The sequence below is a fragment of the Trachurus japonicus genome, chromosome 20, assembly GCF_045865225.1.
Source record: "Trachurus japonicus isolate A0001 chromosome 20, Traja_1.0".
Lineage (NCBI taxonomy): Eukaryota > Metazoa > Chordata > Actinopteri > Carangiformes > Carangidae > Trachurus > Trachurus japonicus.
The window spans coordinates 20,619,872-20,646,273 of NC_140926.1; the positions used below are offsets into that span (position 1 = coordinate 20,619,872).

Here is a 26,402-nt window from a genome sequence, read left to right on the forward strand (position 1 = left end):
TAGTCTCCTCTGATGGAGTACTGCTGCTTACAGGATGTATTCCAATTTCTTATAAGGCTGAAGCTCTTGGCAGGACTGGCAAGCAAACAGCAGTTTAAACTTATTTGCATTTTGGACATATTGTCCTAGAGTCTTTAATGGTCCATAGATGTCCCGAACTCCAGAGAGTGTAAAATGGCCATGTCAAGATTAGACTTTCTTCTCATTCATTTTGTCATATTAAACTGGCTCAAAATAATAGCAAACTACAGGAAAAGGTCTGATCATTTGTAAAAAAAAAAAAAAAAAAAGAAAAAAGTTTGAAATAAAACTTTGCCTGCATGTGCACAATGCACAGGGTGATATAGTGACATAACCTTAATGATAAGGAAATTAACGCACACTTAAGTGCAGGGAAATGTGTCCCATGCTTAAGTTTTTATGAACACTGCTACATTTTTGATGAGGCAAATTTCATTAAATTAACTCATTTTGGTTAATTAATAATTCATTTCTCACTGGAGGTGCAAGAGTGCATCTGCTCGCAAGGTTACATTGGAAATCAAAGGAATAGTAAAGGAGACAAGAGAGTGGGTGAGCAACACGTGTAGTGTAGTGTGTGCGTTTCAGCATGTTAACTGCATTATAAGTATAATAAGGCCCAACATCTTATCTGACTGCTCCCATTTCACAGAGAAGTGACATAACTGGGTCTTTGTTTAAAAGCTTTAAAAAAACACACAGACATGTTAATGCGTTCCCAGTGAGAGATTCCTCGATGTGCAGATAATGAAGGCTTTATGTCCGTGGTGAGCGATTTCACACCTCATGATATACATCTGATGGAAAGTTCCATCGCCTCATGTGCCCCTCGCATATCAAGTGGAAAGTGAAGCTTGGCAGATATGCTGCATCTTTATTAATTGGAGGGAATAATCAGTGAACACCTTCCTATACCTCCTCACTCAAAATAGTCATTAGTTACAGTTCTATTTATGCTGTGGGTGTGTGTCTGTCAATCATGTCAAATGCATTTACTCACCCAGCAGCAGAATCACATCACAAGATGGACACTCTGATTGAAAGGTTGATCAAGGATTGGATCCAGTGCTGTTATAGACTTTCAGGGACCCGGACCTCTCCGCTCCAGAGCCCAGCTGCTGGTGTGTCATGACATTCATCACTCAGAAATCAATTTAAACGTTTAAATATGGAAACCGACACTTGGAAATGCTTCAATTTGCCTGCCCTAATATGAAACGTGCGAGCTTACTCATGCATACAGCAGGTGTCATTTCGTGGGGCGTGAAGACATCATTTAGACACAAGGACTTGCAAAGGAAGTATCTTTGCTGTCACTCTTTCCCTTTTTTCCTCAAAACCTGAAAAAAGAACTCAGGCTTCCTTTTGAAATGGCCGAATGCGTGTGCATCTGTGTTCCTGTCAAAGGATAGAAGAAAAAAAAAGAAAAAACACATGTGCAACAAGTGAGAATAAGGGAGAGCAGCGGGAGCAACACCAGGACTCACACAGGGAGAAAGAAAAGGCTGCAAGCAGGCGAACACCATTGATTGCCATGCTTTTGACAGTTAATTACACTTCCTTGCTCCTGACATCCAGCTGTGACACAATAAGCTAATAAATCACCCTGAAATTGGCAAATAAATATCTATCTATCTATTTATTTGAAATAATGATTAGTCAAGACAAAGTATTTCATGAACTCACAAGAAATCAGTCTTTGTTCCTTAGGCTATGAAATACTGATTGTCAGGCAGCTCATGGATTCTTTCCTGCAACCCTGACATGAACGACTGCAGATTTATTTTAATTAAATGTGTGTAAAGGAGTTGTTGGATCGATCACCAAGGTTTTATTTCCACAGACTTATGTGCATGCACCTGTCACAAAGCTGCTGGGTCTGTTTCTCTAAATTGGTTGCTTGTTTTTAGCTGAAACAAAAAAAAAAGAAAAAGAAAAGCTGTTACGCAACGCTTCCATCACCAGTGTCTGTAGGTCTGATAGTGGTTTGAGTGCTCAGACACACACACATACACATAGACACACACACACACACACACACACACACACACACACACATACACCCCCCACCCCAGCGCCTCATGTTGAGGGCTGCAGCCCCCCTGTTACAGGCGCTGTGGGTGATAAAAGCTCAGGCTCATACGCGCTGAACCGGTGGTCGCGCAAGATAAGGGAGCGCACCTCTCCGGACCCGGAGCGCACGGCGGAGAGGGGCGGACCTATAACGTACCACCGTCTGCTCTCTGAATCCTCACTCACTTGCCAACAGGCTCTGTCGGACTGGATAGCTAAGCGTTGACAAACCCCCCCTGTCTTCAAAAAAAAAAGAAAAGAAAAAAAAGGGTGCCATATGCGCGCACGGCGCTTCGCTGGACTCCTCCGTGCGCCCTCGCTCCTCCAGATGGGTTGAGCGAGTTTAACGCACAGAGAGCGGATGGAAAACTTCGGGTTGGTCCAAACTTCGCGGCTCGGCTCGGTATGATCGTTTCCAACGTGAGCTTAAGTTGCGCGCATTGTCCTGGGGGAGGAGCCGGCGGGACGGCAGCGACGGCGACGGATGCGTACGAAGAGGTGTCCGGCGCTCTGCCTCCTCCGTCCCTCAGCCCAACGGGGCATCTGGTGGTGGCGGTGTGCCTCGGCTTCATCGGCACCTTCGGGTTCCTCAGTAACTTCCTGGTTCTCACGCTGTTCTGCCGGTACCGAGCTCTGCGCACGCCCATGAACCTCCTGCTGGTGAGCATCTCTGCCAGCGACCTGCTGGTCAGCATGCTGGGCACCCCGTTCAGCTTCGCAGCCAGCACCCAGGGGCGGTGGCTGATCGGACGCGCTGGGTGCGTTTGGTACGGGTTCGTGAACGCATGTTTGGGTAAGGAGTGTTTCCATTTTTCTTTGGCATGTGTCACCAGACTGAATGAACCAGAACAACATCTTCCAGCCCATTTAATCCAGATTGAAATCTTTAAATGTTATCTTTCTGTCTTCGCGTGACTTATTCACCTCTATCAAGAGAAAAAGAGATGAAATATTGATTTTTGTTGCCACTTAATTTCACCTGCCGGTCAGATGTGTGTAATTACTGGACACTGTCTTGTCCCCAGGATGTCCTTTTCCAGTTTGTCCAGTTTGACCTTTCAAGATTTTTAAACGTGAAAAATGACTAAATCAAGGCTCATCAGTTCTCATGTGTTTTATTTGCTTTGCTGTCAAACATATTTAGCCTTATATATTTTCTCCCTGTAGCTGCAGAGGAAAATGCTCACTCCTTGCCTGCAGCAAAACTCACTCAAAACCTAACATGATTAAAATCCTGTAAACCCATTTAATTCTGCGGTTAATTTCAATTAAAATCCTATTAAGTTGTGAAGGTGTAATGTGCTGCTCCCTGCTGATTATGTTCGGCTTTGCTAAGCTCGCAAACTGAATTTTCTTCAGGGACATAAATCCTAATAGGATCTGGTAATGTGTCGTAATTCAAATTTAGTTCCAGATGTGACAATGCATTTTAGAGAAGGGAGGGGGGGCTAGAGGGAAAATTAATTCAAAAACTCAAATAATATAAATCATAAAACATAGAAAAAGCATTTCTTATGATATTAGCCTAGATAATAAATCCACCTGTCAGGCTCTCATCTTGATCCTTGGTTGTGTCTGGTGGTGTGCAGATTGGTGCAGACAGAGCTGTGGGGTCAAACCTTTGACCTTTCAGTTTCAGGGCAATCACTCTAATGACCGTCCAGGGTTGATTAATGTCACCTCATCTACTCAGAAACCATAGGATGCTAATTTTTGTGCAGCACACAGGGTGGAGTGGGAGTGGGGGTGTGTGTGGAGAGATCTTCTTGTGTTTGTCAGTGTCTTCATGGTCTTAATGACTTCTGTTGTTGCTCTTCAGGGTTTTCTGTGATTGAGAGTTGTTAAACGCAGCTCTGTGCACTACAGAGACGTGCTGCTGCCATTATAGCTGTTATTTTTCCTTCTTCTATGGAGTCTGGGTGAACTGCAGGGAGATGTTCTGCTCTAGTCTGTTTCTGTCTCTTTGGAGTCTGGACTTGAAATAAGGTGGAGGAAGCTGCTGCTGCTGCTGCTGCTGCTTTAAATCAGGTGTTTTCTCCCAGGAGACTGGACTGTTGTTGCTCATAAATAATTCATTTCCCCTCAGGAGAATGGACTTTTCAGTAAGACGTAGTAAAGCGTCGCTGCCTTTCAATCAACAGTTTTTTTTTTTAACGTCGGAGTCTGAACTTGGGGGTTGCTGCTCTTAAATCTCTTCTCTGGTCATATCGTTTTCTCATCTCTTCCCCATCAAACTGAAAAATTCCTCCATAACTCCGCTGCACGGCTAATGACACGGCCAACAGCTTTCCAATACAACCCTGAGAGCGTCAAGCTGTAATGAGACATGCACACTTCATATCTGCAATTTATCCATGACCTGAGAACTTGGCGTGATTAAATTTGCAAACAGTTGCCTCTTTAGGAGCAGCAGCAGAATAAACAAGCAACAACCAATCGCAGCAAAAAATTGTACGTGACAAGATCAAAGGCTCAGAGTTGAAATAGAGAAGACTTGGAGGCTTTAGAGACTGAGCTCTGGACTGGGCTGGACACTAGCCACTGGGATGGAGAGATGAGTCCTCCAGTGTGAAGGATTTATGTGAGCAGTGAGTGACTGATGACAGTTTGGCGAGAACTGATCAGATTGTGGAGAAAAAAAGGATAGACGTGCAGCCAGTTTGAAAAAGGGCAAAAGGGTCAAATTATTTCACATTGTGTGCCGGCTGATGAAAAGCCTGTACGCAATTGCGCAAATAGGAGACATAATAGTTTATTTAAAAAAGAAAGAAAAGTGAATGGGGGGGAAAAAAAAATCATTTGTTGTGTGAGAGAGTTACTTCTTAGAAGAGGGGAACATTGTTGGATTTGATCCCCACAAAAATGAGTTTGAACTCTGCAGAGTTCACGGCGGATTGTATTTTAAGTGGGAAAAGTAGCAGCCTGAGGAGGAGATGAAGCTCCAATTGTATCGCCTCTTTAGGATGCGTATTTAGCTGCAGTGTATCTTTGTGTCACATTTGAGCATCTTCTCTAAATGCAAGTGGCTTCCCAGTGTCTTTTTCCGGATGTGCACGGTTGCAAAGTAAAGCCAGGTTTCCCTGTGTTCAGTGTCTCAAATTACAGCATCTACACACAAAGACACTCACAGTCCAACTGGGCTGAAGTGCACCACTTCTACCCAGGGGTTTTTTTATGTAAAAGGGTGGAAATTACAGAATACAGAAAGTCCCCCCCCCAAAAAAAAAGTACAAATGTGCAAAAATGCCTCTCAAGTGCAGCAGCACAAGTACTGTAGGAAAACACATTACTGTGTTCAGTAAGTAAAAGATACGTTATCACACTCAGGACTGCAAAACGTATAAGAGGGATCCACTGAGTTAGGCAGGACTGAAGGGAAAACCCTCTGCCTGAAAGAGCCGAGATGGAATCGGCTCTGTTTGTTAATGAGACACTGTCCGCCCCGCTGCAATTACCCAGACAACATCAGAGCTACTGTACCATGCAGCCAGGAGCTGTTAGAAAACTTGTAATCAAGCCTCATAAGGTCACTCTCAGCGGAATTAGACTTTATTCATGAAGGTTTAGAGCTCTTCTTTATGTCTCCTCCCTCCATTCTCTTTTTCTTTACTACCGTACCTCTTTCTCTCCTCTCTTTGTCTCTGGCTGCAGAGGGCAACAGGTGCAGGGCTTGGGAAGCGTTCACTGTTGCGGTGACATTAAATGGACTAAACAATTAACCAAGCAAGCATAAAAATAATTGGCAGACGGATACCTGTGGGGCTGTTTTCTTTAATCCAGCGATCCCTTCTCTGTCTGAAGTTTTCATCCAGCCCACGTGCAAAATGTCAATCAGAGACCTGGTTATGCTTCGACACGGTCAAGAAATAACCTTTCCTCACCAGAGATCTAGCAGCAGAAATCAGGTTTCACTAATCCTCTTAAGCTGATTACAGAAACCAGATTTCTTTTCTTTCTTTTTTTAATGCGACTTTGAAGAAATTAAGTTACTCCGGTAACAGGATTACTTACAGTAAATGCATGTTAACACACAGTGACAGCGTGTTGGGAGTAGTGCAGTGTGGTCAGCAGTTGAGAAAACGGTCTGATCCGGCATAAGTGCTTTTGCTTTGCCATCAGTTGGATCGGGAACAGGAGTGGAGTGGAAAGAGGGGGAACAAGAGGGAGGTAGAGGTGAGATGGAGGGGAGGAGGTGGGGGGCAAACAGTGAGAGGGGTGCAGTGGGAAAGAGCAAGAGGGTAGTGCAGATTGAGGAAGAGAGAGGGAGAAAGAGGAGGAGACGAAGAAAAAGATGAGATGAAAAAAGCGAGAGGGGAGAGGAGAGAGGAAGAACACACAAAAGGAGAGAGAGAGAAGAGAGAGAGAAGGGAGAGAGTGAAAGATGATTAGCTCCTGTGCTGACTCAGGACCCTGGGACACTGGGTCATTCATTTTACCTTAAATCTATTCCACACCACTCTGGAGTTAAGACGAATCGGGCCTCAGGTGAGAAAGCCTTTAAAATGCATGCTGGGGAATCAAAGCCGAGCATGTTTGAATCAAAGCCAAACGTTGGGGAGTGATTTGCTCCCTGAATCCCCACCAGGCTCCGAGTAGAGACTGTGCAATCATTACGAGGCAGCAAACGGAGGAACGGTCGCCGGTGAGAGAGAGAGGGGCCGCCTTTTGTTGCTGAGCAAGCAGAGCGGAGCATTAAAAGAATCCTCTGTAATAGGCCGCCGAGGCCACGGGGTGTTGTTATTCTTCAAATTTGTTTACCCATGATTACACAATTATTTGATCATCTCAGGCCCAGTCTGTGTTTTCTCAGACACTCTCGGTGTCCTTGTAATCCCTCCACGTAATAATCCCTCCAAGTGATTAATGTGTGCCTTTGGTCATCGGCAGCTATATTCCAAAATAAACAACTTTAGATTAGACTTGAGGCGACGTCCGTCAGCGCTGTCGCTGATGTTCAAGAGATTTACTTTTCTGTCCACAATGGCTGTTATTAAATGATTCATCACAGCAGACAAGAAGACAAAAAACCAAAACATTGAAGCTGGACTAATCGATGCTCTTTGGTCTATTAATAATGGATCAAATGGTTTAAACGTGAAAGATGCTTCTTGTTTCGGTGAACCTCCAAAAGCTGCAGTCCTCCTCTCCTCTACGAAGCCTTTAGCCTCTTTTAGCTCATTGTTTTGGTTTTTGGTTTCCATCATGTGGATGATACTGTTGCTCCATGTAGGTTAGATATATGAATAGGAAACTACATGCAAAAACTTAATGATGTGGTAATACACTGGATATTCAGCTTGATCCAAAAATGTACTCACTGCAGCTTCAGAATTAATACACCCACACCTTGTTTAAGTGTTTACTTTTATTGCTTTGGCCCATTGGATCTCAACCTTTTTTTTTGGCTATTTGACCATCACTCTGTATCAATCCATATATTCTGACATGAGATCCGATGGAATCTTCAATAAATTTAAGGCTCGGACTCAGTGTTGCAGACGTTAGTCTTTTCATCAGTGCCAGCTTTGGATCGCTGCGTCTGCGACTATAATTTATATGTCTTGCTTTCTTTAGAGTCCATTTGTAGCCAAGCTGTTTCCACTTACTTAACTATAAAACTCTTCTCATTGGTTACTTATGTCTATGAACTGAAAGCTGTTTAACAAAGGAGTGATGCTCTTTTTGTAGACAGTTTCATTTAGTGTAGTTTTTAGAGGCATATACTGTAGAGGAAATTAATACAATAAAACACAAATGACATTTGAGTAACGCACTTATACACAGCTACAACTGAAATGCTTTCATTGTATATAAGTATCATATTGTGGATTTTCTCTTTAATTCCTTGGCATTTTATCTTTGTAACCCATAAGAGAATAACTATTCTATCTAACCAGAGTGCATCAGTCATTAAAATAGGCATCAAACACACTTACATTCAACCAAACACATTAATATCCAGCCTGAACAGACAAATACACATAGTCATTTCCATTATTCTCAAGGCTCTAGCTCTTTGCCATTGCGCTTAACAGAACAGACGTGCACCCACTGGCCCAGCCCGCTGTCCAAACCCAACACGCCACAGAGGCCCTCATTATGCAACCAGTTGCTGTGATTGTGTGTAATCAAAGTCTCCGTCCCTGGTAGACTCGGTGTGATGGAGCTAGAGTGCCCCTGGCCCAGCACTTAAACTCATATGCTGATTAGCTCTGATTTAAGACTTGAGCAACAATTTACTCCCCCGGCACATGTTCATCAATTAGCGATTAGCATGTAGAAGACGACTGAGCGTGGCCGTGCTGCTGTCTGCCTCTGTTTCTGTGTGAGCAGGTTATAATGATGACCGACCTGAGGATGTAATGACACTGTTGGCTCACTGTTTAGGCTGAGTCACAAAACAGAGCTCATGGTCCAGTCCTCCTCCTCAGGGAAAAGAAACATTTGTCTGTTTCAGCTCAACTGTGATTCCATTAGTAAATGTTCGAAGGGTCCAGCTCATCAGTTTTCATCATTTGTTGTTTGCTGAGTCACTGATTCTCTTTAGATTTTGGACAAAACAAGACACTGAAATACTTGATGGCTCTAGGAAGCAGTGATTGGCATTTTCTTTCCAGTGTGTTATAGACAAAAGGACGAATCAGTTCATGGGGGGAAAGTTGAGGCAGTGTATGGTGCCTCTTACAGTAGCAACAAGTGAATTTAAAGGGATAGTTCAACATTTTGGCAAATTAGCCCATAGCCATAATCCGTATAGTCATAGCAGTAGGATCGGTACCTTTAATTTTCGGTGCAAGCTGTTTTTAGAACGGCAGAGTAGAGCCGCGAGCTGCTCAGAGCTATGCTACGGAGGCTAATGGGATTTCTTGGTTTCCCTCATCAAACTCATCAAATACACAATCCAACAACTCCAAAACGCTCTCGTGGACAAGTTGTGACCTGCACATTCACCACGCTATAAGATAATAACAGAACGTTACCAGACAGAGTTGTTTTCGAGGCAAATGCAGAGACTGCTTGCCGAAATACTGCGCCCGACGGGAACACGCATCAGCGGTTTTGCATGAATTTACCTTGAAAACAACTCTGTCTTGTAACGTTCCATTATTATCTCATAGCGTGGTGAATGTGCAGGTCACAACTTGTCCACGAGAGTATTTTGGAGTTGTTGGATTGTGTATTTGATGAGTTTGATGAGGGAAACCAAGAAATCCCATTGGCCTTGAGCAGCTTTTTAGAACCGCTCCGCTGTTCTAAAAACAACTTGCACCGACAATTAAGTTAAAGTGTGTGGCTGGATCACTTATAGTTAAATCCCTATTACATAACTATGACATGTCTGACAGCATCACTAAAAACTTTTGCCTTAATGACTTTCACAGTGAAAGAGAGTGATGGATAGAAGGTGACATGCAGAAAAGGGGCCGTGGGTCAGACTGTAACCTGGGCCAAGACTTATCCCAGAGAATACCCTCCTCCACCAGCTGAGCTATCCCGACACATGCTTTCTGTCTGGGGTCCACAGCCATTCAGACGTCTCTCTCTTCCTCTCTGCTCGGTGTGTGTGTTGTTGTGTTTAGTTATTCCTCTGCCTCCTTCAGCGTAAGTGATACATGTAATTAAAGTAGTTCATGTGCCATAATGGAGGTGAAGCTCAGTGTGTTGGACACGTTCCTCTGCCTCCCTGCATACAAAGCAGGTGTGAAACCACAGTGGTTTGTTAGACTGCAGCTTGATTATGCTTCACTGAGCAGTGGTAGAATTAGCGTCAGTCAGTCAGTCAGGTACTTTCATGACTATGGGACTGCCCCACTGTAGGAGTAGGAGTAGTAGTGATGAAAATAATCGTAGTTTCACTCATACAAAGTCAAAGTTTTATTTTAGTTTTGAGTATTTTCGACACGGTTTGGTGCAAAATTTGAATAGTAACGTGATAAACTAATTAAATCAATTTTGTGTCTGGATGGGAAGCTGAAGATTAAAAACACAGTTCTCCAAACACATTAGCTGCACAAACTTTGATTTTTTTTTTTTTAGAGCATATCTGATGAATAATGCCATTACTTTGTAAATCCAACGGGATGTTTGGAGGCACTGTTAATGCAAATAGAGAAAATGAAAAGATACGCCAAGAAAAAGCAGATTTGTTTCACATGCTGCAAACTGAGCCAAAGACACGTCTGCCAGAGTTGAAGATGTTTTTTAAAAAGTGAGTGGAAATTGATGGAGGAAGTTTGGAAATCAGGCTGTTGACCTGTCACAGGTACGGAGTTGTGGCTTGTTAGCGCAGTGAATGTCAGTCAAACTCGATGAACTCCTCTGTTGTCCGTCGAATGTCAGAGAAACAGATGCAGCTTGCTCATTATCCGGGAGTGAACGAGAACACAGATGCTTTGGTTTTGAAAAATTGGTTGCTCCACTCACTTTCAGATTTTTGAAACCTTTGATTTATTTATGAAACCAAATAAATGAATAAATGAAAATACAAGAAACATAATGTTATGCAGTATACAAAGTCCAGGTCAAAAATCAACACATTTTAACAAATCAAATCAGAACTTGTTTGCAAAGAGTTGTAATATCTAGACTGAATGTTTTGATAAAGTTAGTAAAGAGTCCCTCTTAATCTAGACAAGATGACAAGACCTAGACCTGTGCTGTGTCTCAATTCGCACACTTTCGTAGTTATACTTACTATTTTGAGTGTTTAAGTGCGTTCACACTGACAAGTAAGGCTAATGCAGCGTACTGTAGGGTTAATACCTGGATGGTGCACGCATAACAGTCAAAGTGGAGTGTTGAATGATCGCCATCTTGGCTACGTATAGCGGAAGGGGAGGGACTACCACGGTCTGTAACCACGGCCGACTATCACCGGCTTAACATTACGACCAAGCTAACGCTAGCTGTCGCATTTTGCAAATATTTACAGCTTGTTAATGTTGCCTCTGACCACACACATCTGATGCTAAAATCTTTTAGTCAATTTAACATGCATAAAAAACAAACATATACGCCGTAACAAGCAAAATGCAACAGCTACGGTTCATCAGCCGGTGAGAGTTGGCAGTAACTCAATTCAATGGCCAAATGTTGCGATTGTCATTTCTGGTATGTAGCCTACACAACAACCATATTTGATTTGAGACAACATTTATCTGTTGCACTCTGGCGTAGTGTACCTAAATGGAAGTGTAGCCTACTAATGGAAGTATCCAAATTGAGACACGAGCCTGGTCTGATATTGTCTTGATTGGGGGAAAGAATTGTGAAATGTCAACTTTTTGTGTTTTCTCAGAAATTTAATATAAACAGTTACTGTAGTCTCCCACTGAGTCAAGTCCAGGCTTGATCAGTGCAACTATCAGGTCTTTGTCTGTTGTTTTGTGGATGGCTTAAATGATGGAAATGTCTTCTTTTTAAAAAAAGAAGAAAATAGAAATAACAATACAGCAAGTTACTCAGTATTGTTACTTAAGTTTTAGGCTACTTAACTTTCCAGATCAGAGGCTTAATTCAGTGTTGGAGCCTTTTGGTGGTGAAAATGTCTTGTAGCCTACTGTACTGCCTATATTTCATGTAATGGCTTAAATGAGGGAATTTAAGACAATAAATAAGTATGCTTATACTGAAACTCAGTCCTGTCACTTTCACTTTTTATTACTGAATAGACTGAGTAACATTAACAGCCAAGAGTGAAAAGCATTCTCTGTTTTATTGATTCTTGAGTGTGTATGCCGCTGGCCTGATTTTTAAGTTTTAAAAGTAAAATAAGTGAAGCTGAAATTTAAGAACAGTTTTATGATATGAATACCAAACATAGATGAAGCTAGTCCAGTTCTTTACAGTATGTGTCAGTAGATTTTGGTACTGGCACTGTGAGTACATGTATCTTCTGCGTCTTGTCTTGTAACGTAGAGCAGGAGATAGAAACACCCACCATGCTGCAGAGGGACGACACCTGTCATCCTCTGCATCCCATCTTTCTGTCTACTTTACATGACCTCTTGTTCTGTCCTCAGGCATCGTCTCCCTCATATCCCTGGCCGTTCTGTCCTACGAGCGTTACTGCACCATGATGGCGCCCACCATAGCCGACGGCAGAGACTTCCGCCCGGCGCTGGGAGGGATCTGCTTCTCCTGGCTCTACTCTGTGGCCTGGACGGTTCCTCCGCTGATGGGCTGGAGCAAATATGGGCCCGAGGGACCTGGAACCACCTGCTCGGTCGACTGGAGGACCCAGACGCCCAACAATATCTCCTACATCATCTGCCTGTTCACCTTCTGCCTCGTCCTGCCATTCGGCGTCATCGTCTACTCCTATGGCAAGCTGCTGTACGCCATCAGACAGGTGTGGTTCTGCAAATATAAATGTTTGTTGGGGTTGGGGGTTTGAGTCGATGCAGAGAAGTTGTTGAGCATTAAAACAACTTCCAGCTGCCTGGATACGAGCCAGTCTGGTCTGAGATATGATTGCAGCAAGTATTCATAAGTGATTCAGATGCACACCAGCAGTGCACCTTCTGATCTGTGGCCTTAACTGATCCAGGACCATATCAAACCCCTCCAGGCAGTCCAAATTTTCAGTGTGGGGCTGCAGAGTTGACGAGGGGAAAGAATATGAGTTCATATACATTTCAAAGACTGGAGTCTGAAAGCTTAGAAATGAAGCCATGCATCAGATGATCTCAACAATCGCCAATCAGGTTTGACATCTCAACAACATAGGCTATTAAAGCTGCCAACACCAATTTATTCTCTTGTCTACTCCTTCGTGCTGTTGCCCACTGCTGAGGTTGTTCAGGCCAAAGTGTCTGAAACCATCTCCCGCTATCGTCAAGACATAATTTACACCTCAATGCAGGAGCAGTAGAGGCTGAGACACGACCGGAGTTTTGAATGACAGCAGTAATTTACATCCAGATGTTAATGCGAACCTGGTAAAGCACAGTGTCAGCTGTCACATTTTCATGAAACTAAAAATAAAATGAATTCGGTCCACACTAAAGCTTAGTTTTGAGAGACCTAAGGGCACTTTTTGAAACTTTGATTTCAACTCTTCTGTGATGCAAACACTAAAGATGAAGGGTGAAAGTTTGAGGCTTGGTTCAGTTGGTGCAGGTTGTGTCAGGACAAATGGTCTTTTGGAAATGTGCAGGTGGGATCTTTCCATTTCTCTCTCTTTCCTGAATCCTGACTCATAACAAAGTGCTAACTAACTTAAAGCAGAAGTAAGTGATATATTTGTGTTAATATAAGTCTTAAATAGTTATATCTTCCGACAGCAATCACTTACATAGAGTGTTTGGACTAAAACACGGGTCTGTCAGTCACTCTGCTCTGCTCTGAGCCGAGGAGAAAACATTTATCGTATCCTACAGTTTTTATCCAATGAGGAGAGAGAACGGCATGCAGGGCTGTGTGTGCAGCCAAGGAACGCCGTGAATGTGGCGACGTAGGGACGAGGACTGTTATGGTGCGTTCAAGGAAACTCGTATTTTTCCGACCGTGAAGTGGTACCAGTTCGATCTGGTACGAGTTCACCGGTCGGAAGTTACGAGTGGCCGTTATAGTGACTTTCACAGGTAAAACAGGTCGGAAAAACACGAGTGGGTTGCCTGGAACGCTACAAAGTCGTAAGTGGTGACTTGAAGCTGTAATTTACGATTTCAAAAGCCTGCCTGGAACGCAGCATTAGCCGGACCACTTACTTCTGCTTTAACTAGTTATTTTGTTGTGCCACATAGAGACAGGACAAGTTCACAAAAGTACAAACAGACTAAAAAACTACGAAACTACTAACTTAACTACTAGAACATGATTTACATAAGTACATTAGGGAGGAAAATGCTTGTGCCACTATAACTACAAACACTGCAACAGAGTTAGGTTGTACTAGAGTTCGTGCCAAATACAAAAAAAGAAAACTTAACAGTCTTTTAATCTGCTAATTAAATCAAAATGTCAACCATACAGTCAGAAAAGTATTGTTTTGAGCAGCTCAAGGGATGAAATGCCAATGACAAAATAGTCTAGACTTAATTTTGTGTGTGTTGCAAATTAATAGAAACTGATCAATTGCATTAAGGAGCTGTGAGATAATCAGACAGATTGTCTTTCTTTTGCATGCGCTGGCCTGTAGGTTACCTTCCACCTCCCTGTTGTTGTGAAGTTTGAGCATAGTTTCTTTTCACTCCAGCCTAATTGGAACTCCGCCACCTCACTAATGATATTAGCCTGGGAACATGTTGTTGCACGCAGATCGCTGAGGTCACACATGCATTAGCTGATTGGCATTCGCTGCTTCATGCATGCTTTACCAGCACTGACTCTTTCAGCTGAACATCCAATCAAGTGTACTGTATATGCTGAGGTTTTGAGGACTTGATGTTGATGCACTTGTTTGTTCAGGTGGATCCTCGATGCTGCTTTGAGAGTTTCCTCAAAGTGCTGATTCTTCTCCACCACTCTTGCCAATACAGCAAGAGGAGCCAAGATCTGACCCAGGACCTGTGTCCGACTGGTTCCAAATTATGGTCTAATTGGCTCCGGTCTCACTTTGCTACCCTATTCAATACATCTAATATACAGTAGGAGAATGGCTCAGCATCTATCATAACCACCCCAGGAGAAGATACAATAGAAAATGATGCTATTAGGTGAACATTTACTTTTTGAAAATATAATTTTCAGATGTTAAATTGGTTAGAAAATTAGTATTGTTGGAGGTGAAAACAGTCTTTGAAGCATATGATGTGAACAATTATTTTTGGCATTAATTTTCAGAAAATAATTGTATCTCTGCTCTTTTCATATTTGTGTTTTAACTCCATTAAGGTCTGTTGTGGTTGAGCTAATTTTGCACCAAGGTCTATTTAGCGTGGGTCTGACTGTGCCCGGTCTCTCCTGTTTAAATGTCCCATATCGTATTAAGGTAGATTTTGTTTGATTATACAGTAGCCTAAAGCAGGTTGGTTCTATATTATTATTGTGAAATTATAAAAGTGTCAGTCCACAGAGCATGTATTCAAAAACTGAGCCTTTAAACAAGAGGTCAGGACCCACCTCAACCACCCTGGAAGGATTTGGTTTCCGCTATATTTTTATTGAGGTCCTTAGATCCTCTTCTCTGATTGGCTCACTGACCTGTTGTTACTACATTGGAGAGGGGATGTAAAACTACATTGAGACTTATATAACTACAATCTAACAACTATTTATAATGGTAAAATGGTGAATTTATTTTACAAGTCCTCATCTTAAAGGGGAACTCTGCAGGTCCGGTTGCTAACCCTCCTCCTGGCCATGTGCATTTATTTTCAACGAAGCCGGCAAGAGAGCAATCAATAGAGCAGTGAATAGGTTTAAAAAAAAAAAAATCATAAACAGTGTTATGCTGTGTATATCTGTGTATTCTTATCTGTCATGAAAAAGAGATTGTGGGTTTGGGGTGCTGCCAAGACGAGAGCTTGGACACCGGGTCGGAAGCACTGATATTGCACGGTTGAGCCTCCACATTACATATTCATAGTTCCTCTTTAAATGTTTTTGTAGGCAAGATCTTCTAATATTACAGGTTGTTTGTCTGTGATGATTGTTTCAGTCGGACTGGTTCTGACTATGGAGGAGTTAAGAGATGCAGTGACACATCACTGAGGAAACAGTGGGTTAGAGGAAAGTTTGGAGCTGCACTTTTTGGTAGCTACTGTAAGAGAAGGAAGAATTTCAAAGGAGTCGAGTTGCTGAAATTAATCATTTGGAACGGGAGTATAGAGCAGCACAGAGGCTCTGTGTTCAGGCTGGTGTTAATGACAGGATTATAGACGACTGTCTTCATTAAATTCAGCCGAGGCGCTTCTCTGAACCTCAAGGCTACAGACCTCCGCACCCACTGTCAGCTAATCACAAGAGACAAAATCTCTTCATTTAGTGGTGTGTGTATGTGTTTCTCTCTCCGGGTGCGTGTGTAGCTATGATGACACAGAGAGCATGCCTTCATATTGTTTCAGGAACGTGGGTGTTTAAATGACCTGAGGAGGAGTTAACATTCTACAATTACACGCAAATTACAAACAGCAGGTTCTGAAAGTTGTCGATGATATTTTTAGACTCGGTGCGTCTCATGTGTAATAAGCCTCAGACATGTTAAATGAAAAACGCACACACAGTCATATACCAAATCAAATTGAAGTGGTCAGTTGAAATGAGAAACTAAAGTGAAAACGTAAAACTGTTCCAGACTCCTGGCTGTGTGTCTGTGTGGTGGTGTGTGGATAACAAGTAAAGCACAATAAGTGGGCAAGTGTGACCGCTGACTGCATTTGCATGATGTTGATACGTTGTGATGATACATTACTTCTCTTATGCGTATCCGCTTGGCAGCTTCATGCGTACAGCGCGTCTCTGTTCGAATGTGCGTCATATGTCTTTCCTCAACTTTGTGTGGGATGGATCAATCTGTTTGTGTCAGTGAGTCCTGCGTGTTGATGCATTATGCTGTTTGCACATTTAATTTCTCACACCATTTGCTAGTCCATGTGCCATACCACTGTGGGTTTTCCTCCATGCCTGGAAGCACACTGAACTTTTTTTTGTGTGTGTGCTTTTTTTTTTCTTTTCTTTCTTTTCCCTTTTTTTTGCAAATGTGAAAGTATGAAAGCTGAATTGATCAGAAAGTCAAAAGTAGGTTGAAATTTCCCCCTAAAAATTGCAAAGATTGCCCCCAGAAGGAAAAGTGGCAAGTGGTTGTTGCTCCAATTGCACCTGTTCCCTCCTCTATCAATGCATGTTTCACGGTTGTATGATGATCAAATGGTGCATGTCTGTGGGGTATAATTTTTACGAATCCAAACTTCAGCCTCTGCCTCAACTTTTGAATGTGTCCAAAAAAAGATCTAATTAAACATTCAAAAACATTCATGGCAGATGTGATCACTTGCTCATGATTGGAACAGGAGGCCAGTAATTCCTCATCTCATGCAGCTTTCTGAGTGCCAGGTGAATACAGCATGTCAGCAAGTGAGACTTTGTTACATCACTGAAATTCAAGAAATGGCTCTGTTAATCACTTATAACTTCTATGCTGCTATGTATATTATGCATGTATCAATAAACTTAGACACAACTTATAAACCCTTTGAAAAAACAGAACTTTATAGGCCATTTCTCTCAGGTAGAGCCTCAGGGATCATTCCTTGGCCCTTTGCTATTATCAATGTTAATACCAGACAGCCAGGTCTTTACTGATGATATTTAATTATTAAGAATCTGTATGCTTACTATTTGAAATTCATTTCATATACTGTATATCTCCTTGATCGATGACAATGCACCCATTGTTGAAGTTTTTGCTGTCAGAAAAAAAAAGTGCCTAACTGTTGAGTATGTATAATAAAGTGAAAGCTATTTCTAATAGTTCATACAGTCATTACATGACTCATGGCAGTGTGCGTCTATTTATGTAAAGCTAGAGATGCTTTTTTTCCCTTTTTTTTTTAGTTAATATTACAGTTCCTGTTCAGTCTCACTTTTACTGTACCAGACACAGCAGCTTTTGTAACATAAAAGCGGCTTGTAAATGACTTTGTAAGTGATGAGCAACAAATGAAAAGTCATCTGGGAGTGTTTGCTAATTTCACATCAACTTCATAATGTAAGTGCTGCATTCAGAGCTCATTGCACCGCCCATAAAGTGTCTAAAAACAGACTCTTGGAGGTTTAAAGGAACCATTTTAGAAATGAATATTCTTCGACACTGTTTGGTTTCTAAACTGTTGATGCTGATCAGTCACATTCATTTTTCTATTACTTTTGATCGCATCAAATAAACTTCCAGGCGGAATAAACAAACTACATCAACATGCAGTTTTTGTGCCACATAATGACACTGAGGGACAGTGGAGAAGGTGTTTGTGATTTTGATGCTTGATAAAGCCCAATTTTGTTTTTGTGTTAGTCTCAGTAGACCCACAAGTCTCTCTACAGATTACTATCTTTGTCTCATGGGTTAGTGTCTCAGTTCGATGGAAGCTGTGCACAACAAAGTCCAACAACACACTGAATTAATCACTGGTGGTGATCCATTTTCATTAAACTATCATCTAAATTACCAACCTGATAAGAGATTCAGCTCATTAGAGCAAACATGTTGACAGAATCTGAAAACAAGAGTCGTAGATAACAACTTGAGTTAATGAACTGATCACTATTCTAATCATATTCATGGCATTGCCACGATGAGGTGGTTTTAAATTCTGAGGATCTTTGGCAAATTAGTTAATTAACCACAACAAAATACAACTTTATGTGGAGACAGAGACAAGATAAAAGGCTCAAGGTGATTGAGATTGGCATCGGGCAGAGACTGTGTTTCATTTTGCTCCGCTGTCTGCATACTGTATATGTGCAGGGCTCAGTGTGTGTGTGTGTGTGTGTGTGTGTGTGTGTCAGAGGGGTGGGGGTCTGGGTTTATGTGTTGTCTCTGCAGTCTATAGGTGTAAAGTTACCTAAGGGGAAGATAATCCCTTGCTTATACAGCATGCATTTTTCTCCCTTGCAGAGCAAATGCACACATACACATATATTTAAAACTCATTTCCAGAGTTTGGCTGAATGTGATTAAATCTTGCATGCACTGTATGCTGAAATCTGAGACACATTGCACGCAACAGTAAGAAACTGAAGGAGGCAAGCAAGTTTTTCCCCTCTGTGTGTGAGCTTTACTCGTTTTTATTTGATATTCATAATCCTTTTATTGTTATTAAAAAATCTTGCAGCACTGTGTTTAAAATATTTTAGCATTAATGTACATTATGAAGCAGTTGCGCATGAATCTACATATTTCTCTTTGAGCACTGTGATTTGTTTCTCTTTCTTTCCTATCACAGATGATATAGACTTTATTTGCAAACAGAACATCTTGTGACAGAACAGAACAGCTGCAGTGCTGCTTCCTCTGCACCATGGCAGCTTTGGTGTGACCTACAGTGAAAATGAAGATTTTATTGACAATATGAGTAGTACAGATTGCAAAAGGGTTTTTTTTGTTTTTTCAAACACATCAAAATATACTTTACAATGTTGAAGTTTACAACTGGGACAGAATGCCCTGATTAAATTTGTGAAACTTTTTAAATCAATAGGTCTTTGATTTCCTGAAAAACTATACTTGCACTTGTACTAGTTTTTCCTTTTCTGCTGCTTCATACCTCACTATATTTCAGAGAGACATGTGTCTTTTTACTTCATAACATTTACTCAAAAACTTCAGTTTCATGTTATGCTTCATTTACTTTGAAATTAAGAACATTTTTATGCTTTATACTTGAAGGAGCTGTTTGTAAGTTTTGCTAATGCTTTATAGCCAAAATTAGCATAGAAAGCTGTTTACTTTCCACTGTTACAGAGATACACCCTCCTCTGAGGCCAGAGTGGATGCTACAGTGACTCGGTATTGGAAAATGACAACACATCAGATACAACAAAGATAAACATGAAAAAGTATGACATTGGATTTTTTTTTTTGTTTAACTTGCGGAAATTCGTTGTTTAGGGAGTTCACTGTGGCCTGGAGCAATCACACCAGGACACATACAGCAACTAATAACTGTGAAGTTTTACTTTCATGACAACCTCACTGCCTTTTGGACCTGACACCTCTCCTCAGTCCTGTCTGAATCTGTCCCTGTGGTTTACACCAATCTTGGTTATCACTTACTTCAGCACAACTTTTTTTTTCCGTCCTCTCTGGTTCTCTCTCAGGTGGGTTGATGTGTTTCTGCAAAAAGGGGGAAAAAGCCACTTGGTGTCAGACTTCCCTGTATGTTAATTGACATTCGTCATGTAAGAAGAAAGATTAGATTATATTGCCATGATCTTCACTTTTTACCCATGCACCACAAAATCTTGTGACTTGCTGAAAACACCTCAGCGTCAGCGACAGCAGCTCTCTTCCTTTCAGACTTTCTTCACACCTCTGGGGAACTTCTATCTCTGCAGCCGCTAAGATGTTAATTTAAGATTCAGAGTACAACTTCAAACTTTAGTACAAACTTTGTCCCCTCTGTCCTTCCCTTCAGTATGATGGACAATCGGGCCGAAGACTTTGCACCTATTCAGTTCCTACCAGTGATTCAGTGGCTGCTTTTTAAATTTGTTTCACTTAGGACGACTGGGCATGAGGACTGATTCGGAGATCTGCCCTTGGTTCAACTGGGCAAATGCAAAACAAAAAGTTTCCACTCTGAAGACCTGATCAAACTACATTTTAAAGGAAATGAAAAACAAATAAATAGATGTATATTCCTAAATCCTCTTATGTCTTAAGCCATAAAATAGTTTGATAATGACAACAGAATATGATGCTAGAAACAGCAGGCTCTTAGCTTATCTTAATTTATCTTATTTTAGCATAAAGATTGAGGTACAGATCTATTTTACCAGATCGTGTTACAAAGTATCTTTTAGGAGGAGGAAACACCACCCTTTATTTTTTATTTGCACTGTTCTTGGTCCCATGTGCTGCATCCCTGATGTCTGGTAAACCAAGCTAGAGGAAGGAGCATGTCCTTGATCATGTGACAGTCTCTGGTCCCTTACTGACCTGACACTGTCACATGTCAGAATGTATTACAGTTTTTTTTTTTTTTTTTGCCACACCCTCCGTTCTCTGACAGTAAAAATGTCTCCAGGCGGCGGCTGCTGTAGGTCTGAAATATTCTTGAAACATCCCCGACACCCTCGACCACATCCGGCTGACACAGCAGCTGTCACATGGATTGAGAGGGTGCGGTTTGCCTACACTAACATGGACAGGGTGGTTCAGGTGTCAAGTCATTGTTCAAAGGGTGGCTCAGACCTTATGGAAAAGATGGCAGCATCTCCAATCTGACAAGACAGTCAAACACCGTTATAGATTGTTGGTATACAGTACAGTACACTGCAGGTTAAGACTAAGCCTTTTCTGTTTGGTTCCAATCGATACTGAAAGAACTGTTAATCTGTGGTCTAAGAGTTAACAATTTCAGTGCAGATTTTAATTCCACACATACTGCTCATCTATGATTTCTTGGAGTGACTTTCAGGCAAAATTATGGTTAAAGCTTATTTTATTTGTCATGTAAGAATCACAGCAAACATACCACTTGCACTTCTGTATACTTCTTGTAGTGATAAAGTTGCAAATAGGTGTTGTTCAAAAAACACATTACTTTTCAACTTTATCTTTTTACTTTTGAATTCTTCAAAGATTGTTGATATGATGCAGAAAATGTCTGTACTTGTATCTGGCATCTGCAGTTGTACAACAACACAAATTTGGTGAAAAAGTAAAAGCAGCTTTTTCAACTATCATTCAGTCCACATTTGAGGACTTTCTGCTGGAAAATAATGGTACAGAAGGGTTAAAATACAAAACAGGGTTACTCACCGCCATGATGAACCTCAAAATGTCTAAATTGCCTTTAAGGGCTACTCAACCCTATACAGCTATACAGATGGTGTGTATAGCTGGGTCTTACTCATTTACATGAGTCACATGCAAACTGAACTGATGCTTGCTGACTGTTTAAACAGCCAGTAGCTACTTTGGCCAGAAGAGAGTTGGCATCGGAGGCGCCGGGTACGTCGTCTCTTGTAACTGAGTTTGCTATTGATGTGCAAGTTCAAATGATTAACCTAAGTCTTTCTCTGCCTCTATCATCTCTCATTGTAGCTTATTTTTGACTATAAAATGATTTTACCGTTATGTAGGAGTTTCTGAATGCAGTATTTGTGTTGGTGGATGAGGACGTGATTGTGTGGGTTTAAATGTCAGTTCAGCCTTTGCGGCGCCTGGCAATGGAAATTTATATTTAGATTTAGTTCAGTTGTCGGGGGAAATCTATCAATGGAGTCACTGATCTATCTTTCCTGTCACTCAGGTGCTTGGTTGTGCTTGAGTTCTACGAATGAGCGCTACGGCAGACTGTTTCTTAATCCAGGATTTTCAGGCTGGACCGCTTATAGAAGTTCTCTTGGGATGATGTGAATCTGTGCAGAGCTGTGGGGAGCACCTTGGCTGCTAACTTATTGGTTGAGTTTACAGTATATTGCATATTACAGTATGTGCTGGGTGTGAGGGTTTACTATATAATAGATGAATTTCTTTCCACCTGTTTTTTTTTATTCTTTTGTTTTTCGCATCAATGGATTCTATATAGGAGTGCAAGACCAGTCAGATTTATTTAGGAGCACAGGGATGTCTCCTTTGTTGTTTCAACCTCACTGATTCTGTAACTAGGATCAAAAACTTTATTATTGTTATGCGCACACTTCTTAGTTATAATGCCATTTATTGGTTTTCTAAATCACAGACAAAAGCAGAGTTGTTCATTATTATGATGTGCTGGGAATGCATCATTCCCCTCTGTGGGCATTTTTGTGTTTGTTAAGTCAAGGCATTTTTCCGAGCTGATTTGTGATAGTCTGATCCCCGCACAAATCAGCCCCGGTGCATATTCACTGCCAGAGAGATTTAATGTGAACCTCTATTTCCTACTCACTGATTTGGGACAGTTTGAAATATGGCACACCATAGAGGTGAACGCACAGATGAAGCTGGAGCAGATAGGCTGATGGTGTCGGTGCCAGAGGGCAGAAGCCTTTACTTTCTAAGGAAAAGTTAAGAGTTTTCTTGTTGGCTCCCTCACAGGCTTTGGGAATTATTTAGAGCCAAAATCTATTAGCTGTGTCCTGAGGCCATTCATCATTGGCTTTAACACTCAGCTATGGTTGTGACTAACTGATTGGTCAGGTCACAACCCTGGGATGGTAACAGTGAGTATTACAGTAAAGCCACTGTGGTGAATCTGAGATTTAAGAGTAAAGTAATGTTAAAGAAAAAGTCATAATCTCTTAAAATAATGTAATTTATGTAATTCAGTATGTTATGCGAGAAAAGTTTATTGTTTCCTGGAGAAAATATTATATTACACTTTTATATTTTATACCATATATATATATATATAATTTAATTTTACATAATGTTTTTTTTCTTTTAATCAAGTAGTGGCACTGCATTAAAAGGCTCGTAGTTTTGCAAAAATTATAACTCAAATGAAACTAATTCCCTGTTGTTTATAGACCAGAGTCTTGCTACAACTAACCATTATTTTCAAAATATCATGCCATAAATAACCACAGTCCAAGAAGATGTGTTGCTTTGTTCAGCCCAAATCCCAGATGTATCCATTATACATCCTTATATACAGTCACGCATGACACAATAAAGCATTAAATCCATTTTAGATAAGTTTCTGGACGATCGACTTAATCAGCTGTTAAGACAATAAGACTGCTCAGACAATGGAGCTCATGTTTTCAGCTTGGTGGGAACCAGGGAGCAGTTTGTTCACGGTGTTGTATATAAACTGGCCTCAGATACACAACTCGGGGACAGAGAAGAATTAGGGCTCTTTAAATAGCTGAGTCATCATCATCTCTCTCCTTCTCTCTTAAGTTTATTGTGTTTGTTGTTCCAGTGCACCAAATCAGTCTCTGTGTCCTTTCTCTCAGGTCCGCAGCGTGAGCTCGGTGGTGACGCGGCGCAGGGAGCAGCGGGTGCTGGTGATGGTCGTCACCATGGTGGTGGGCTACCTGGTCTGCTGGCTGCCGTACGGGGTCGTGGCTCTGCTGGCGACCTTTGGCCCCCGTGACCTCATCACTCCCGAGGCAAGCATCACGCCGTCGCTGCTGGCCAAGTTTTCCACTGTCATCAACCCCTTTATCTATATATTCATGAACAAACAGGTGAGGCATTCTCGTCTTACTGCTTCTTCCTCCACCTCCACCTCCACCTCCACCTCCACCCCTCTGCTCTGTGTCTTGTGTGTGTCCTGCCTCTTTTCTCATTATCACACATCCTGGATGAGAGAGAGCACTGTCAGCAAAACAGCCTCTTTGTATGTAAACCTATACGGTAGTAGTCTCTCTCATGTTCCTTAGTTTTTGTGTCTGGTCCGATCTGCTGTGGTGTGTACAGATGTGAGTTGTGTGCATTGTTTACTGTAGCCAACGTTGGCACAGCTGCATGAAACACCTGCTTAGTCGGGGGACAGATGTGCAGGAGATCGGCAAATACAGTCTCGCCAACTTTATCAGTAATGCCAAACTTTACCCAGTCCAGCCTGTGATAAGCATGAGCCTGAGATAGAACCTGAACTGGCCGGCCGCCAGACAACAACTTTACACTGCAGGGTTCTTCAACAATGAGCACAGAAAACCATACTGGGACTAATTATCTCCATAGATGGGAAGGAGGGGTATACAAGTATTATTAACACAGTATATTATAGTTGTAAGCAGATGTAAGTGTTTATTCATGCATTTGTCAACAGCTAAAACTCCAGTGGGCATCCATAGGATGAGGCTGCTGCAAATAAATACATATTTAAAGGAGCTAGTCTGTTTTTCTATTGCTAATGTAAGCTTTAAAAGCCTCGAAGAAACTTTATGAGTTTGGCATCAAAAAGAAACCAATTTGTTGTGCTTTCCTTTCTCTCTCACTTTCTCATGCAAACCATCTAGCTCGTTCTAGTTATTCTTTATCACTGCAGCATCCTGCTTTGAAGGAGCAGTTCTTCTCAGAGGATGAATTATAACCTCTTGTATTATTAACACCTACTATGCTCCTAACACTAATAGCAAAACTTACAAATGAGACAAAGATTTTGTTTTATCTGCTTATAACTACACTATAGTGGGTTATAAAGCATTTATTAAATGTTTATAATGCTAGTGCTTAAAAATAATACACTACTGAACCAAAGTAGAGTGAGTCAAGTGTAATTCATCTATTATAAAAGTCATTATAGTGCGTTATAAAGCATTCATACTATCCAGTGCTTGGAAATGCTAAATTAAACCAAACCAAACTAAATTAAACTAGAGAATGCATTTCCTGAAGGAAATACGGGTGAATGCTGAAAGCTGAATGAGCTGAATAAATTGTTAAAACAATGCTGAATTAAGCGAAGAAACTGCTGAAGCAATCTTGAAGAGATGAAACAATAATGAAGAGTATGAAATGGTTGGAAAATACTAGAATTGTTGAAGATCAGTATGAAGAAATTGAAAGGCTAAAGTCTACTCGGATTTATTTAAAACTGACAGTTTGAAAACATTTTTGAAAAACTTAATGACTAAAATAATAATAAACTAAATTAAACTAAACTAGAGTGAGTCAAGTGTTCTGCATCACACAGTCTTACTACCTGTTTTCCCTGTAGTAATTACAGTAATTAAGTAATTACAGTTTTATAAATTACAGTAATTACAGTGTTATAAAGTATTTATTAAATGTTAATACTGTCCTGTGCTAGTTTAGTTTAGATATGTCAAACTAAACTAAACTAAACTAGAGTACACTAGGTGTTCTGTGTAATTATCTGCTCTCCCTTATTTAGACCAAGTGTCAGACATCCAGACCAGTAATTGAAGTTATATGAGAGTCACACCCCGGGGGAAGTTAATGTAGGTACAAACAGACCTCCTCCTCCATCTGCCGGCTCCTCATTTACACCTCTCACACACACACTCACAACTATCCAGCTACAAACACACACGCAATCGCACATGCACACAAACGTGCAGATTAAAGACACAGACCTGACATTATTATCATGCTGTCAGAGCCATAACTGCGCATAACTGCGTCAATGCATAACACCCATCCCTCCTCCCACCCACTGTGAGGTCATGATACTCATCGCTGCCATTCAAGGACAAAGAAAAAAAGAAAAAAAGACACTGATGAAAGAGGAAAGCATCTAGTTAACTCCGCTGACCTTCCTGAGGCCAACAGAGCCGACTGTAGTGTGCTTTGTGCAGTGTTAAACCATCAATAAATCATTACCACAGTCATTAGGAGATTAGTGTATAACTGTAAACAAACACAAGGACCTGATTCTTCACTGCTTTGTACATTTGTCACATTATTTTCTCTCTCTGAAAGTAAAACAAAGCCTTTCCACTTCTCTTTGTCAGCTTTTCCAACATTTCACAGTCATTACCTGTGCTGCTGATGGTAGTTGACCTCACCTGAGAGAGCATTAAGTTACATCAGATTGTACTTCTGCTCTTCAAAACATTTGCATGCAGAGTTACTGTATGTCAGACAATGACAGAGGAGACATCGCGCCACAGGAAACTAGAGGTTACTCAGATTATGTGTGATATGCAGATTTTTTTTTTTAAAACAAAATGAAACCCTCCCTTGATCATTTTAGGAGAAAAGGACACAGGAAAAACACAAAACAGAGCTGTAACTGTGA

The 26,402-nt window shown here is 41.2% G+C and overlaps 1 protein-coding gene across 1 annotated transcript in view; it reads left to right on the forward strand.

The window, feature by feature from the left end:
* The first annotated feature begins 2,390 nt into the window (after positions 1–2,390).
* Positions 2,391–26,402, forward strand: part of tmtopsb (teleost multiple tissue opsin b) — a 29,278-nt gene continuing 5,266 nt past the window's right edge. The window contains exons 1-3 of the mRNA XM_085763441.1: positions 2,391–2,887; positions 12,117–12,445; positions 23,647–23,880. Of these exons, the coding sequence (XP_085619567.1) occupies positions 2,500–2,887; positions 12,117–12,445; positions 23,647–23,880 (951 nt within the window). The 5' untranslated portion in view covers positions 2,391–2,499. The remainder of the gene's footprint in view (positions 2,888–12,116; positions 12,446–23,646; positions 23,881–26,402) is intronic.